The sequence below is a fragment of the Bicyclus anynana genome, chromosome 11, assembly GCF_947172395.1.
Source record: "Bicyclus anynana chromosome 11, ilBicAnyn1.1, whole genome shotgun sequence".
Classification (NCBI taxonomy): Eukaryota; Metazoa; Arthropoda; class Insecta; order Lepidoptera; family Nymphalidae; genus Bicyclus; species Bicyclus anynana.
In genome coordinates, this window is record NC_069093.1 from 7,291,260 (window position 1) to 7,309,152 (window position 17,893).

At 37.5% G+C, this 17,893-nt stretch overlaps 1 protein-coding gene across 1 annotated transcript in view; it reads right to left on the reverse strand.

Moving 5' to 3' along the window:
• LOC112049692 (inactive rhomboid protein 1) overlaps positions 1–15,782 on the reverse strand; it is a 189,551-nt gene extending 173,769 nt beyond the window's left edge. Inside the window, exon 1 of the mRNA XM_052884435.1 lies at positions 15,280–15,782. Coding sequence (XP_052740395.1) covers positions 15,280–15,782 — 503 coding nt within the window. The remainder of the gene's footprint in view (positions 1–15,279) is intronic.
• Between the last annotated feature and the right edge of the window lie 2,111 nt (positions 15,783–17,893).

The window sequence follows — 17,893 nt, forward strand, 5'->3', positions numbered from 1 at the left end:
CTTTAAAAGTGGATTAAAAAAAAAGAAAACTAATGTTGAACTAAGGTTACGATTCACAATATTTGTCAGGACAACTTAAGTAACAAACCAAACTGTAGCCAAAATAAGACTGAAGAATGGCAGAGAACGATCTTGAATGGAGTCACGCACTTGTAAACGTAGTGTGCAGGATTAAAGACGTCTTTGACAGTTAACTAACACTCCCCTTCTCCACTGAAGTCACTCTCCCCGCCTATCCCAAGTAACCCATAAAGAATTACACAACAAGAAATGTGGATGGCTTACACCACGAGCAAACTGAAGTCATATGACGAGCGCCTTTTATCGCAAGTCGTTCCCTCTAACCGATCACTACCCCTCTCTAAATCCCTACTCTTTACGAAACAAGTCGCGTCACCTAGCGTCGACACAAGCCAACACGAGATGGAGCGACGTCATATCCGTCTCAGACTACTATTTCCTACAATATAATAATTAATTCTACTTGTCTGAATGTAAAAGCCGTTCTAATTAGTTCTGTCATGCTTATTTTGTATTAAGAAATTAAGTACTGTATGAAGAACTGTATTAATGCAAGAAATATATCGTCTTTTGGGACTTAGCCATTACTTTTTTTTGTTACTTAACTTATCTACATATCTCTTAGAATTACTCTTCTTCATTATCTTCGAATTTAGAGAGAAGCAAAAAAAGTGATATATGTACATCAATAAATTCGATGTATTTCGTCCTACGAATTTCTGTGTAAGTCTATTTCTATAAATAATTAGAAAGGGTATGATTTCAAGGGAAATCTTGACGCCTACGCATACCAACGGAAATGGTACTTATCTGGAACAACGGGGTACAAATATGGAACACTTATTTTGAGTTTTCTTCCAAGAAATATTGCTATTTCAAGAAATATTAATATAGCTTTGTTAATTTAAGCTAAAACCGAATCACTATTTTCTATGAGTCTTAACAATAAAAAAAGTATTTAGTTAATTACACAAAAATATATTTGAAGTACCTACTCGTAATTATATTGTTAAGTAAAATGTCTGCACAATGGATCTAATCTATCTCTCTCTATCCTATCTCTAATCTCTCCTATTGGTAAAGCTTCTGCGCCCTGCAGTAGACCATTATGAACGGACTAAAAAACAACTTAGGGGCTAGTTAATGGTGATGATTTATTGTAATCCATGGAAAAAACCTGAATAACTTCCGATGCAAATACGAAATTTTAAAAAACTTTTCAGAAAATTTTGACATTACCAAAATTAAGAATACCAGTTATATATATACCAGTTTACAGTTTATGTTTTAATCGAAGACTAAATCCTTATTTGACTGGGCTACTGTTAAGGGAATATAGAAAATTAATTATTTTATTTATTTCAACACACAGTAAACAATTTTGAACAATAATTAAGTAGTTCCCTGACGTCCAAACTAGCTTTCACAGACAGACAATTTATTCTATAATGTAATTGTAATATTTTTTTATTTACCTATTTATATTTAGACAAACCGTTTCCGCAAACCATTTAGCTGGAATTAAAAATAAGACAAATTAAAACGTATATAAACAAAGCAGGAACGAATGCGAATGAAATCACAATTAAAACTGAATTGTTTGAGTCGCTGGAGTGGAAAATTAATTAAATGCACCGTTTTTTATTCAGATTGATGCTGTGTTCTACATAAACGATGATCAACAGTGAGAAATAGATATTATCAAATGATATCGATAGCAAAAAAGTATATTTATTCTATACCGTATTAGGAATTCAAGATTTGACTCGACTTGATGTTTTGAGGCTAATGGACGCCCTAGACTCTATTCCTGCAAAAATATGGAGATAAAATATAGCATAAGTTACTGGTTGATAATGTAGCTTTTTATGAATTAAAGAATGTTTAAGAGCCGAATATCTTAGCAATCCATGAATTCACCGTGCGGGTGCCGGGTCCATCGCGTGGCAGACATTATATAATATGTTTAAGTATATGTTTAAGTAGCTAAGTAGAGAATACAAATTGAGTAAAATTTGAGAAAAACATAGAAACACATAAAAACTTTTGACAACGTTTGAATAAGCATTTTGATTATTTTTGACACAAATCTTTATTTCTACAATATTTTATACCATACAAAAGAAATATTTTTTGTATAACAGTTTTATAAAATCATGTTTTTTGTTTTAAAATTTAGCATAACTTAAAAATTTAAAATAAAATAAAAATAAGCTTCTTTAGCGAAAATCTATGACATGAACTATGGTAACGTTTTGTTTTCAAGTGCGTTATTACTTGTATATTAACAGGATCTATAAACAGCGTCAGGTTTAATGAAATGCGTTGTGTTTATACCGAAATATATTATATTTAATATTAAAGTAACAACAGATTAGGGCCCTGTTATCATTAACGTTAAATGACAGCTGTCCCGACCACCCTGCGATTTGGGATCACGCCAAACTTTTAGTAAAGTTAAACAAAATATGACACATATTAAGCTGTATAATACACGAAAGGTCCAAGCCATGTCCACTGCGTGCACCATTACGTATTTTAAAACAGTACGTACACGAACATTTTAAACATGAACATTTTATTTTATCATGTAATAGTGACCTAATCCTCTTTTTTTTAAATACGGGTTATTTATTTATACTACCTACTATTCTCTTCGAAAAATCGCGAATCCAGATCCGACAGAAAATCTTAGTATCTATAAGTTATAAATGCTTTGATACACTTTTTTAGTACGGAATAATTTATTAACTTTTACTATTCTTCATGAAAAAAGAATATTCCACCCAGATCTGACTGAAAATACGAGTATCTATAAATTATATAAAACAAAGTCAGGTTAGTTACGCAATATTTTCTAACTAACTCTTTAATTTGCACTTAGAAATACAGACGAAACCTATCGCCACAGATTACACTTCGAATTAGAAAATACAGTGTAAGGCTAAATATTATTAAAAATTAAACATTTTAAAGCCCTTTACGTACAAGGAACGTAGACTGGAATACTAGAGGACCAAAAGTGTAGACAAAATGGATACCACAGGCACAGAAAGAAAGTGAAATAATAGGAAGACCTGAAAGGTGGAAATAAAATTGTGAAAGGAGACTTAAAAGTAATGAGAAAATTATCTGTTTGAAACAAAAAGTGAAAACGCAACTGTAGTGCTATTTTGTAACGATGGTTATATAACTCACTAGGGCGAGTTTCGAATTCAACTCTATCACTCTATCTAACACGATACTATAGAATGAGAAAGATAGAGGTGAATTCGAAGGTAGCACTTGCAAGTAACACAAAGCAATTTTACAGAATAACACTACAGAATGAAGAAAAGTTATTGAGGCGACCAAGGCCCAAAACAGGTTGTAGTATTGAAGGAAATAAGAAATAACTCTTAATGAAAGGCTGAATTAACATGGATGAAATTTGCCAAATTGATTTCGAATAGCACATATTTTTGTCCCCATATTCTATTTATAATAGAAGTTTATAATAGAAGCGGAGTATATTTTTAACTGACTTCCAAAAAGGAGGAGGTTCTACGTTCGGCTGTATGTATGTTTTTTTTTTAATTATTATTATTAAACTATAAGTACAACTTTGTCTGGTACATTTTATTCACTGTGACCGGTAAAATTACACATGAAAATCATAGTAACAAAAATAATTGATTAGGCTTGTCTTTAGGAGAAACAAATAAGTAAGTTTTTGTACTCGTTAATTATTTGATAAAAATAATTCCCGAGAACAAAATCGCTTATGTAATTTTCCAACACATGTGCCACTAAGTATACTAAATTGGTTTTAGAAATTTAGTTGAAAAAAAAAATGTAATAAAAACCATAAAACTTCGGCTAACATTGTAAATTTCCTTATTTTGGTAGGCTTTGATGTCAGCTATCACAATGCAGAGTATGTCGTGCTATTTACGGGACACTCTTTATAATTATATAAAAAACGGAACTAAATATTTTAATACTAATATTATAAAGCTGAAGAGTTTGTTTGATTGAACGCGCTAATCTCAGTAACTACTGGTCCGATTTCAAAAATTCTTTCAGTGTTAAATAGCCCATTTACCGAGAAAGGCTATAGGCTATTTATCCCCGTATTCCTACGGGAACAGAAACCATGCGGGTGAAACCGCGCGGCGTCAGCTAGTTAGAAGATATACCTATAAACTAGTTCTGAGAAAACAAGTAATCATTTTATTTCAGCTAAAAAAGAAAATAATTGCTGTTTTAATTAGCATTTAATCTTTTCGCTGGCTTATTTTATTCCGAGGTCAAACAAGAAAGAACTATTAAAATTGGTTCCACGAAATGATAAACATAGTACATGATAAATCTGTGGGCGACTTGTTATTCTTTCTAGGAAGACCTGTCACTTTGCACTCGCACCTAGCCGATTTTTATAATCAATATATTTAATTTAGTCTTTTTTATAACTTCACTTCACAAACCTGCTCGCCTCGCGTATTTTGTATAGACAACTAATAAATAACGTTTTTCGAATTGTAGCTTTTTTAACATGGCCATGATATACCATTTTAGAATCCTCACAAAAAGCTCTTGAATTTGATACCCATATTGCAATATTATAGGATATATATATATATAGGAAATAGATTTCACTCTGGACTAACACATAGGCTACTTTTCATCCCGGAAAAATCTATGGTTCCCGTGGGATTTGTGAAAAACTGAATACCAGGCAGACGAATTCGCGGGCGGACTTATAATAAAGTGTTTTCTCCAATTTACTTGAATTTAATTAAGTCAAATATTTTTAATTTGATTAGGTACGTGTCAGACTTTATGACGTCTGCCTCGAAGATTTTCTGCCACAACGTTCATAATTAAAATTTTTAAACAAATTTAAAATAAAGTCAATTACACTTGCACCTAACACCTGTTACCTACTCAAGCTCATTGCCCTCTCTTCATAGGTTAATTACAAATCTATATTACAAGCGTTTGACTCCATTCAGCGCTGACGCAACGATGAAAATGACAATTACTTCGGTCTACACAGAAATATTTCATCGACGAACCCAACGGCGAGTTTTTAGACAGAGAAAAGAATATGGCTGGAAAAAACGTACACCCTCAACCCTTTTGACCTTTTTTTGTTAATATAAATTCTGAAAGAGCACTGATGAAATTGTTTTCTTTTCCACGACACAAAAGTGCCGTCACAATTATTACGAACTGAAATGTCACTTCTAATCAAAATGTTTTTGTTCAAGAAAAGTTGAATTTTCATTTGAAAGAGATTTAAAAGAAATTATTTTTCATTCAAAACATCATCCCTTGAGGGTTTAACAGTAATTTTCGTAATACAATAATTGTTTTTCGATAACGCTATTCCTTAATTATATTTGCTTAGCGGACTACCCGCGACTTCGTCCGCGTAGAAATTAGTTTTTTTTTTAAATTCCGCGTGCAGTCATGTGTAAATTTAGAGTAAAATCTAGTTCCATTCAAAATTTCAGCCAAATCGCTTCAGTGGTAGCGGGGTTAAAGAGTAACAAAAATTCAATCGCGCGGCGTCAGCTAGTCTATATTATCTATATTAATATTATAAAGCTGAAGAGTTTATTTGTTTGTTTGATTGAACGCGCTAATCTCAGGTACTACTGGTCCGATTTGAAAAATTCTTTCTGTGTTAGATAGCCCATTTATCGAGGAAGACTATAGGCTATATATTATCCCGGTATTCTTACGGGAACGGGAACCACGCGGGTGAAACCGCGCGGCGTCAGCTAGTCTTTGTATGAAGGTTACATCACATCTAACCTCCATAGTATAGAGACGAGTATTACTCTTTTATTCAACAAAATCTTTATACTAATCTCTGCTTGAACAGCAATTAGTAAATAAATCCTATCTGAAATTGAGTCCCCTTAATAAAGTAGAGCTTTATTCAATTTCGAGAGCCTAATCCCGACTGGATTAATTGCTAACAACTGCCCAGCAACGTCTGAAGCTGGTTTATCGAGACTTTGCACAAACTATTTAAATCAAATTATATTCTAAAACAAATATTCACTTGTCACCGTATTCCTACAGGTACGAGAACCACGCGGGTGAAACCGCGTGGCGTCAGCTAGTAATAGTAATAAAAGGGCATGAAAACTACAGAAGTTTTTTATAAACAAACCATTACAGGCATTTAATTCAATGGATACATGTAGGATCTAACAAATAGGCCTCATGGAAGTAATTCATTTATCTTCCTTATTCGCTTGTTTTGCTTCAAATACTTTTATCAATAAATCACGCAGGTTGCTTCCTCACAGTTAGGTATTTGTGTTACCTCTTGCCATTACCCAACAAAGACGGGTTTTTGCTTTAAGCGATCCGGGGGAAAGCTTAGTTGTTTTCACGATGTAAATGAGAATTTTATTTAAATATTTACGGCTCCCAGAGCAAAACGGTTTTTGTTATTTCTCCTATGCAGTGGTTATTTGCTCGATATGCAAATGGTCTTCTGTTTATCTTATTATAAAGGCTAAATGTCCTCAATAGTTCTACGATTGAAGGGACTCCAATCCTAGATGTCTAGGGTTCGTTTACCGTCTATTGTATTGACGTACAGAGTAAGTAGGTACGCTTATCTAAAGGATGATGAGAAATGTTACTCAGATTTAACAGCATTGCTAATATACTTTGTTAATTAAAGAAATCGATACTGATATTATAAATGCGAAAATATCTGTCTGTCTATTTATAGAATTTCCATTCAAGAAACTCTAAAATTATACCCCAAAAAGCGTTTAAAAGGTGTTGTTAAATTGTCTAAAAAAATAGAAATATAAATTTTGCCTTTATTTACCAAATCAAGTGACTTTACAAAAATACAAAGATGCACTCACAATACATGATAGTACCTATACCTAATCTACACTCGTACAATCGTATGTGTTATATCTACAAATCAGCTGACCTATTCGATATTTTAGCCTTTATTATTAACCTATTAAAATAAACATCAAATCATTTTACAAAATGTCATCTACATACTGTATGATATCCACCAGTAAGCACCGGATGTCATTATGTGATGATACATAGAATCTCCATTTCGTATTTATCAAAGACAGTGAATTAGCCTGCAGGTTGAAGGCGCAGCTACAAAAGTGGGCCTAGTGGCAGTTTGATACTGTTACCGTCACGTAACGTAAACGCGAATTTCTGAGGAATTGAAACAGCGCCATCTAGTGGCACTACTGCACAACTGTTTAAATTCCATATAAAATTTGCGAAAACGTCAACGTGATAGTAACAGTATGAAAATATTGAAAACTCCCACTAGACACACAGAGATGACCACTGATTTTCCCATGAACAAAGTCGCAAGCCGCTGCTAGTAAATTATTTAAGGTAAATAAATTGAAAGATACAGACATGACTACTAAAAAATTGGCACTAGCTTCATAACTACCTAAAGAAAGTAGTCTTCTGTCAGGTCTTTAGCCCATATAATAAATAGGGCGCTACCCGGTAAACAAGTTCAATTCATCTTGCTTCAATATAAAAATTCTACAGAAAATCACGCTTACAGGGAATATTGTTATCGTCGTTACTAAAGCGATAAAGGTGAAGTAAAAAATCGGTACGCCATTTTGAATATTCTTTTATACAATGTCCTTTCATTATTTATATCATCCGAAGCTGCCTGCTTAGCCCGGTAGTTAGCCTGTGGCTTTAGATCACGAGTTCCTGGGTTCGAGTCCTGGATCTTCATCATCATCGTATCACCCGATGGACTTTTATAGGGATTTTCAAACATCACGATACCGAGCGATTCGCTCGATGTCGTCAGTCCACCTGGTGGGGGGTCGACCAAAACTTCGCTTTCTAGTGCGGGGTCACCATTCCAGCACTTTGGGACCCCAACGTCCATCGGCTCTTCGAAGTATGTGCCCCGCCCATTGCCACTTCAGTTCTGGGTCAGGCTAATGAAATTGTGAAATTTTCTTTCTCACCTACTAGAAATACTCGGTAAATATTTCCCTGTGGCACCCCCGTGCCTCAGAACATGATAAGCCGTTATTATTATTATTACGATCAGTTATTACAAGAGCCAAGTATTATCCCTATTGCCAGCAGAGCAGTGTGGTGGGTTTTAGCTCCTTACCAACTCTTTTTTTTTTTATTCTTTACAAGTTAGCCCTTGGCTACAATCTCACCTGATGGTAAGTGATGATGCAGTCTAAGATGGAAGCGGGCTAACTTGTTAGGAGGAGGATGAAAAACCATACCCCTTTCGGTTTCTACACGGCATCGTACCGGAACGCTAAATCGCTTGGCGGTACATCTTTGCCGGTAGGGTGGTAACTAGCCACGGCCGAAGCCTCCCACCAGCCAGACCTGGACAAATTAAGAAAATCTCAATCTGCTCGAACCCAGGACCTCCGTTTTGTAAATCTACCGCGCATACCACTGCGCCGTCAAAACTTCAGCTATAAGGAAGTTTTTAAATAGGCTTGACTACAATCAAGCCTGATTGGAGTGAATGAATATTTCGAAATAATTAAAGTCTATTCGTAGATTTGTATATTCAAAAAAAAAATTTCTTTTATTTCCGCCAGGGTACAATGACTGATCCTGGACTCCATACAATTTTGGACCATCTCCTTTTAAATTATGCTTTATCTGCGAGTTAAATTGTTATTAAATTAAATCGTAACAAATAAACAAAAATCTAATCTTACCGCTATATAGATAATATTAGTTTATAAATACTCGTACTGAAGTTGAACGCAAAGTAACGTCGGTATGCCATGAAAGCAGCGCGTAGCGAATATAAAGTTATTTCAGAAATAAATAGAAAAGGTTTTATATTAGGTTATAACAACCGGTTATAAGTTGTAGCAACCTTTGAGCGGGTGAACACTTTATAAATTATTCTTTAGCTAACTTTTGAAATAACTTATATTAACTTGGGATAAAAACTAGTGAACCGTCTCAAAACTTTCGTATTTTTAAATCCTTTAGACATCGTCAAAGAGAAAATTCCCGAGCACGTAAAATCTTTTTACTGTTGGATTTTTAACAATAAAAAATTACGGCTTATAACATAATACCCACCTGCAATATTGGTATATTGCAGGTGGGTATTGGGTGGGTATCTGGTGATAGTACGAAATGTTTTATCATATTAGCGGATCGTAGCGGATTCACCCGTGTAGTTTTTTTATAATATGAGCAATAAATATTGCCCTCCGTTCCCCTCCAATAGGCTAGTTGACACTTTTAAATGGTCTTAAATAGTTCATTATCAAATATCCACCACGCTAGCCGCATTATATAGGCCAACGTGGTGGACTATTGGGCTAACCTCTCAGTAAGCCGAACATGGGTTGATAACGAGTTCATTATCGTTCTAATAAATTGTTTTTTTTTTAATGCGAATATAAGAAAATTTTAGTTTTTATTTTTAAATTTGTTTTTGACAATATGAGCTGTCGGCCATGATGGTCTTTATTTTAACTGTTTAATGACGTCATTATTACAAATTCCTAACAAAAGGAGCGTTTGACAAAAATATTAGTAAACAATTAGTTTGACGTTTAGTACCTACATCAAGTAACATTGTGATGTCACAAAATGGACGACAGCGTTTTTGACGTATGGATTTTTTTTTTAAATACATCGTTTTTAAATTTAGTTCCATAACAAATCCTTATCTTTTATTAATTAATATCGATATATTTCGGACCCTTGCCACCCCTTGCTTCACGAAAGTACTATGAGAAATTAATATTGTTTTTAATAAAATTGATATGAGTAATACCCTTTTAGTCGGAAAGACTGTTAGCAGTAGGAACGACAATAACCAATGGGGCGGGGATCGAATCACCACCTCTCGGTGAAGAATCCGGCCTCTTTACCACTGAGCTAGTGAGGCTTCCGTGAAGTTCCCGTACCCATTATGATACGGGAATAAAATATAGCCTATGTTTATCCTTATAATAAAAGCTATCTGCCAATGAACGTGGACACTATTCCTTAAAACATCAGCTACTTGTCAGTGCAGTCCCGTCAATCATTAAAAAAGGTTTTCCTTCAAAAAAAAAAGTGTTTTAAAAATAGTTTCTTGATTAAAAAATACCACAATTGCAATCAATTTTATTATCAGCATTTTCTCAATAAATAATTATTGAGCAATTTGAATTTATATTGTACAATCACACAAATAATAGCTAAATAACAATTTTCAGTTGAACGATGAGTCAATGTCAAATATGAGTAACAAACTTACTTTTCGTCCATAACCTAGATTAAAACGCTGCAGGTGGTAATTCGATATCTCTGCCAACTTGTATACAGTTCTTTAACTATTCACTTAAAACAATATCTTAATTCACTCACAACAATTAAATCACTCACATATTATTAAACTATTAAAAAAAACCAATAGTATTTTTATATTAAGCCGACAAGACACACCCGTCCTTTATCTACACCTTACAATACTGATAACAACAATGATAAGAATTATGTGAACGCGTTGATAACATTTACCGTGAAACGGTCGGAATATGTTTGTCAATCGGGCGATTCAGCGTTCCGGTACGATACGTAGAAACCGAAAGAGTTGTGGATTCTGACGGTCTCCGTGGCGCAGTGGTATGCGCGGTGAATTTACAAAACGGAGGTCCTGAGTTCGATCCCCGGCTGGGCCGAATTAGGTTTTCTTAATTGGGCCAGGTCTGGCTGGTGGGAGGTTTCAGCCTTGGCTAGTTACCACCCTACCGTGTCGTGTAGAAAAAAGGGGTATGAATTTTCATCCTCCTCCTAACAAGCTACCATCTTAGATTGCATCATCACTTACAATCAGAAGAAGAAGAAGAAGAAATACTTTATTGCACACAAAAATACAATTATAAATTAAAACAATAAAAAGATAAATTAAACTTAGCATGCAAAGGCGGCCTTATTACTAAAAGTAATCTCTACCAGGCAACCCCTGACGAGAGAACTTGCGAAGAAAGAGCGGTTGACATTGTCATCAAGGACTAACTTGTAAAGAATAAAACAAAAATGTATAAAAGCGAAATCACTCGTCACCAAATACCGAAAACCACTTGACGTACAAAGATGTAGTTTGGCAGGGAGGTAGTTTTTAGTTAGTATAGACGTAGAGCCGGATTAAAAAGGTCTAAGGGCGGACGAATTCGAATTTATAGTATAAAATCTTTGCATTTTACAAAATAGGGTACATTTCTATGCTTCAGGCATGACGTACAAAAGGTAAACTCCTTTAGATTTACGCCAAAACACTATTACTCGATCTGATCAGCTAAAATCTCTTGAAAACCTACGCAATCCAAGTCAAACACACCATCTACACGTTTGAATTTGTGAAAGTTTGGCGAGAGATCAACACGGCTATTCTCTAACGATTCTGTAATTCGCAATTGCGAGTTCAGAATTCACCGCTATCTTTCTCATTTTATAGTATCGTGTTTAACAGAGAGAGATAAAGGTTAATTCCAATCTCGCAGTTGTGAGAAACATATCGTTACAGAATAGCCTAGCATGCGGGCTACGTATAAAACGTACTCGTATTTCAGACGACACTTAGTTAGACATTCTTATGCAAATCATACTGTCTTTTCCGCTCTGTGTATGATATCTCTCCAGTCAGATTACCGTTCCATCCGACTAAGACAGTGAAGAAATAGTAAGTGCACCTGTGTTTACGAATAAATGTGCACTTTAATATCTCATGCGCAATGTACATGTGCGATAATAATATATTATGCCAAGATGTCAAGAGCTGTGATAGCCCAGTGGATATATCTGCCTGATTCTGGGTGTGGGTTCGAATCCGGTCCAGGGCATGCACGTCCAACTTTTCAGTTGTGTGCATTTTAAGAAGTTAAATATCGCGTGTCTCAAACGGTTAAGGAAAACATCGTGATCCTACATAACAGTCCGCGTAGATAATAACAGTATAATACATAATACATAACAGTGAGAGGAGACTCGAGCTCAGCAGTGGGCCAAATATGGGTTGATCATGAAAATGAATGGTAAGATTAAAGCAGGTGAAACCGAGGGACACAGCGGGTTATTCCAACAGGAAACTTTTGAAAAATAACTTGTCATTAAGTAATACAGCACTGCGTGCAAACCTTTCGAACCATTTTATGTAACAGTCACGACAAACAAAACTTTTATTTTCAATTATCGTCACGAACGCGATGGAAATTACTTATTAATATTATTTATTAATTAGTTATTTAAAAAACTGTTCCATGGTTATTGATTTTAACTCCGTTTGCGTGACGGACGGATAAATTGCACATATTGTATGATGAAGCTTGTACATACTTAACGTATCAGGGACATCTAAACCTCCAGTGCTCTAGAGCAGCGGTTCCCCAAAGGTGTTCCGCGGAACCCTGAGGTTCTGTGAAAGGCCCTCAGGGGTTCCGCGAAAATTCAAGATTTCCATATTGTAAATCGTTTCACTTGTGATTATTCATTTTCAATCAACTTGTTTAAGGAAAACTATGGTGAGATGTCATTCATCATATAAAAAAATTTGTAATTACCTTTTCTCTAACTAAGTAATTATTATTATTCTAAAAAGTCTTTCTCAAAATCAAACTTTGCGGACACCAATCTAAAAAGCCTCAGATTCATGTGATTTCATGGAAAAAAACAATGTTGCTGTTAAGGCGGAAATATACTTACCTACGTGGCGTGGTGTGTCATGCTGCGCCAGGATCGTACGTTTGCATACATTTAACAGGACGTGACACGACACGGCATACTAGTAGGTCTCTAACCATATTATGTAACCAATGTATGAAACCGAGACGTAAGTGTGTTTCCGTCTTTGATGGATGGACCATGGCCATTTTTCCGGGATGTAAAAGTAGCCTATGTCTTAATCCAGACTAAAATCTATTTCCACTCCAAATTTGTGCTAAATCACTTTAGTAGCGGCGTTATAGAGTAACAAACATCCAAACAAACTTTTACGTTTATAATATTAGTAGGATGAGACAAAATTTTCATAGAATTGAGATAAGAGATAGTTGCAATGATATTTTTTTTTTAATTTATTACAAGTTAGTCCTTGACTACAATCTCACCTGATGGTAAGTGATGATGTAGTCTTAGTTGGAAGCGGGCTAACTTGTTAGGAGGAGGATGAAAATCCACATCCCTTTCGGTTTCTACACGACATCGTACCGGAACGTTAAATCGCTTGTCGGTACGTCTTTGCTGGTAGGGCGGTAACAAGCCACGGCCGAAGCCTCCCACCAGCCTGACCTGGACCAATTCTCAATCTGCCCAGCCGGGGATCGAACCCAGGGCCTCCGTTTTGTAAATCCACCGCGCATACCACTGCGCCACGGAGGCCGTCAAAATATAATTATAATAACTATTTATAATATCATTGGATAGTTGTACACTGTTGTACAACGATTAAAATGCGTATAAAACACATTTATAAAATATCTCTCTCAGCACATTTATAGTAAGTAGGTACAATATGCAACCTCCTGAACTACTTTACATTACCGTGACTGAGAAAATAAACTTTTTTCATTAAACTATCGACACGAAGAAAGGAAGATTGAATGCCGAAACAATTTGCTAATGGATAGTCCGTTAAAAGCGTTGCTAGCTTACGCAAAATGCGTTGATAATACCTACATTATATACATTACAGTCATTGAGATGTTATCACTTCTAGAGTTCTCATTGTTTTATTAAAAAAAATTGAAAACTCATACTTTTATTTTGCTATAGTTGAACTAGATGTACCTCGTAACCCGCGTAACATGAATTTTCTCGTGGAAGTATTCGATAAAAAAAATATATCAGTTAGTCAAAAAAATATATTAGTCTGTCTGTCTGTCATAACTTTCACGGCTGTCGCTGAAGCGATTTTGAGGATTTTTGATAAAAAGATAGATTAAACATCGGAGTTGAACATAGGCTTTCGTCGTGAAAATATAAATAAAATGGGGTTAAAAAGAGATGAAACTTTGTAGGAAATCCATCATTTTCAAATAAATATTTATGAAAATTCTTGCATAGTGTTCGTACTGCTTCGATGATGTGCAGTGAATAAATTGGGTAATTTTAACTGAAATCTCTTTTTTAAACACACACTCATTAATTTACAGTAATAAAGAATATCATGATATTATTCTCGCACAATTATATGCACAACAATATTTTTCAAAAATTTATTCATTCAATAATTATCAACCCATATTCGGCTTACTGCTGATCACGAGTCTCCCCTTAGAGGGAGCGAGGTTAGGCCAATAGTCCACCACGCTGGCCCAATGCGGATTGGCAGACATAACACACGTAGAAAATTAAGAAAATTTTCAGGTTTGAAGAAAGTTTGCTCACGATTTTTTTCCTTTACCGTTTGAGACATTTAATATATTTAATTTAATTTATTTAATTTCTTAAAGTGCATATGACTGAATAATTTGAGGTGCATGCCCCGGACCTGATTCGAACCTACGACCTCCGGAATCGGAGGCCGAGGTCATATCCACTGGGCTATCACGGATTATTGTCTTCTTTTTTTATTTTTATTATTTTTCTTGTAAATATTGGGTTAATATAGATTGCAGAAGTGGAAATGGTTTTCATATTAGCTTACTAACATCTCCAAGTAAATATATAAAGGATAGAGTTTGTAAATCCTCAATATCGTTAAAGAAACCCGTAACGACGCCGTCATTACCGCGTCTGGAGCCGCGCTATCATCAATCAAACGTTATCAATTCCACCAAATATTAGCAAATTACAAAACTCGCCTTGAGGCTAACGTCCTCACACCCTTTCATCTTTATAACGATTACATTATTCAATATGGAAATTCTTTTTAAATAATCTTTCTAAATCGAAAAATTGTTGTAGACACAAGTATGATACACTTGAACTTTTTAGTTTCGTCCGACGCAAATGGAAAAAAATTAACGCGTCTATTGACGTGTATCTGTGCCAGTCTTCGTAGCGTCTAAGCGAATAGACCGATTATGATAAGAATTTTTTTAGAAAGTTGACATCATCGATTTGGTCTTAGCCATCATTTTATGATATTAACAAATTTAACGGTAATACAAAACATTGTGATTTTGTTTAAGATACGTAGATGAACGATAGTATAAGTGTCAAAACGTAAATATTTTGATGGTAAACCTGATTTTGTAATCATTCTTGTTCATCATCATAAATGGCACAAAAATGTAAACTCACCAATCATGTGGAGGTTGCGGGCGCCGGCGAGCCTGCACGCAGCACGGCGGCTCCTGCGGCTCGCACGGCAGCTGCAGCGCGGGCGGCGGCGGCGGCGGCGGCGTGCAGGCCAGCCGGCGGGCGGCCGCCGCGCCCACGTACTCCACGTAGCGCGACGGTGGCGGCGAGCTGGCGATGTCCTCGCGGCACGCGGGTCCGCAGCACTTGCGCGCAGGCGGCGGCGGCCGGCACGCCAGCCCGCAGTACACCGGCGGCGGCGGGCGCACGGGCGCCGGCGGCCGCGGCACGTAGCGCTCCACGGGCACGTGCGCCGCGGGCGGCACGTAGCGCGGCCGCCGCGCGCGCTCCGCCTCCGCGCTGCGGCGCACCCGCCGCGGCGACGCCGAGAACCGGTCCGGCAGCGGCGCGGGCGGCGGCGGGCTGAGCCGCTCCGGCGGCGCCACGCTGAACGCGCCCACCGCCGGGAAGCGCTCGCACGGGGAGCGCGCGTACTCCTCGCCCATGGCGCGCGGCACCCAGCCGCCGCCGCCGCCTCACATGCCGCGCGCGGTGCGGGGCGCGCTCACAGGGCCGACGCGCGGGCACGCAGGGGCTGCGGCGCGGGCCCGATGTCCGCATTCACTCCGCGAGCGCCATCGCGCCCCGCCGGATCGATAGCGGCGACGCGGTGCGCTCTCAGAGGGCCTCCGCCGAGGAGCCCGAGCCGCGACGCATCTCCCCTCGACGACGATCGGGTTGAAGGTTTTCCGATCAGATTTGCACACTGGGGCGAGGCAAAACTGCGTCCTCGACCAAGATGGCCGCTCTCGTCATGTCCGCGTGCGACGCGCCTGCGCTATTATCACTTTCCGATGTTTGTTTTCACTAACTTTTATTTAGAATAGATCTGTGAACACTGAAAGATCCTTTAACGATGGTCCATTTGACGGGGGGCAGGGTGATCGATCAGGATTTCGCGTCGCGTATATGAGGGTCGTCGCTCGTCACCGACAGGACGAGGAACATGCGTCGCGAGGCGCCGCGCGAGGAACAACAGCAGCGCCGCCAGTGCGCGCGCGTGAGGCCTGCGGCGACGTCAGGCCGGTGCGCGTATCGACGCCGCGGAGCCGCCCGCTGCTACCTTCACTTCGTATCAACTCGAATGCTACATTTTCCAATAAGCCTCCCAGGGACACGTCATGTTATCTTCCCTCATCTGCTGAAATTTTAAACGCAAAAATGCGTTAAAATTAAGTCCGATTAGTTGAAGAACTACATATTTGTATATTAAACACTATTTGAACACTTCGTCGACGGTTATGTTCTTAGAATCCATACTTTACACAAAACAAGCTGCTACGTGGAAACGACGAGAAAAAATTCGGTCAAGTAGGAGCCGAGCCCTACTTTTATCTTCACAGACCAAAAGTAAATTCGTATGTAGTAGTACAGTCAGCGCAACTTTATAACTTACGAGTTCAGTGAATGTGTATTATAGCTTTTTAATCAAATATAAAAAAAATATAGGTACTTAGGTTTATGTTTTCACCGCACGTCTTCATTATGACAATATAAATTATTATTGATCAAATAAGACTATTTAAAAATTGGCTGATATATATAGACTTAATATTATGAATATATTTATAATCCCCGACGCAAAAAGAGAGGTGTTATAAGTTTGACGTGTTTGTTCTGTCTGTGGCACCATAGCTATCGAACAATTAATGCGTCGAGTAGTTTTTGTTCCTATTACGAACATACAGACAGAGAGACAGACACGAAAATTTTACTTGTTTGGCATCAGTATCGATCATTAATCACCCGTTGATAGTTATTTTGGAAATATATTTCATGTACAGAATTGATGTCTTTACAGATTTATTATTTATTAGGTACAGATAATGTCGAGTTGTGTCTTCACGAAGTGTAAAAACAAACACAACATGATATTACATGAAATATATAACGTAAATAAACACAAAACTGCGCATGTGTGCTCGGTGGAGTAGCTAAAAATTCGGATCACTTTTTGCGGGGATTTTTTTTTTTATTCTTTACAAGTTAGCCCTTGACTACAATCTTACCAGATGGTAAGTGATGATGCAATCTAAGATGGAAGCGGGCTAACTTGTCAGGAGGAGGATGAAAACCCATACTCCTTTCGGTTTCTACACCGTACCGGAAGGCTAAATCGCTTGGCGGTATGTCTTTGCTGGTAAGGTGGTAACTAGCCACGGCCGACGGCCGAAGCCTCCCACCAGCCAGACCTGGATCAATTAAGAAATATCAATCGGCCTAGCCGGGTATCGAACCCAGGACCTCGCCAAATCCACCGCGCATACCACTGCGCCACGGAGGCCGTCAAAATACGTAGACACGTAACATATCTAATAGTACAAAATCTTTGCCTCCTACTAACTCAATATTATTAGGACGAATTGAGCTTACTTGATGAGCCGTCTATCCGTAAACAGAAAGAACACAAAGGCCGACTATTTGTATAATGATACATTTTTGTCGGAGAATCAAAGCCAAATGAAATATCCCCAGAGGCTTGTAAACCCTAACAGGGTTTGGTTCAATCACGCACGCTCGCTGTACCTATTATTATACTGTCATTTACCCCAATTGA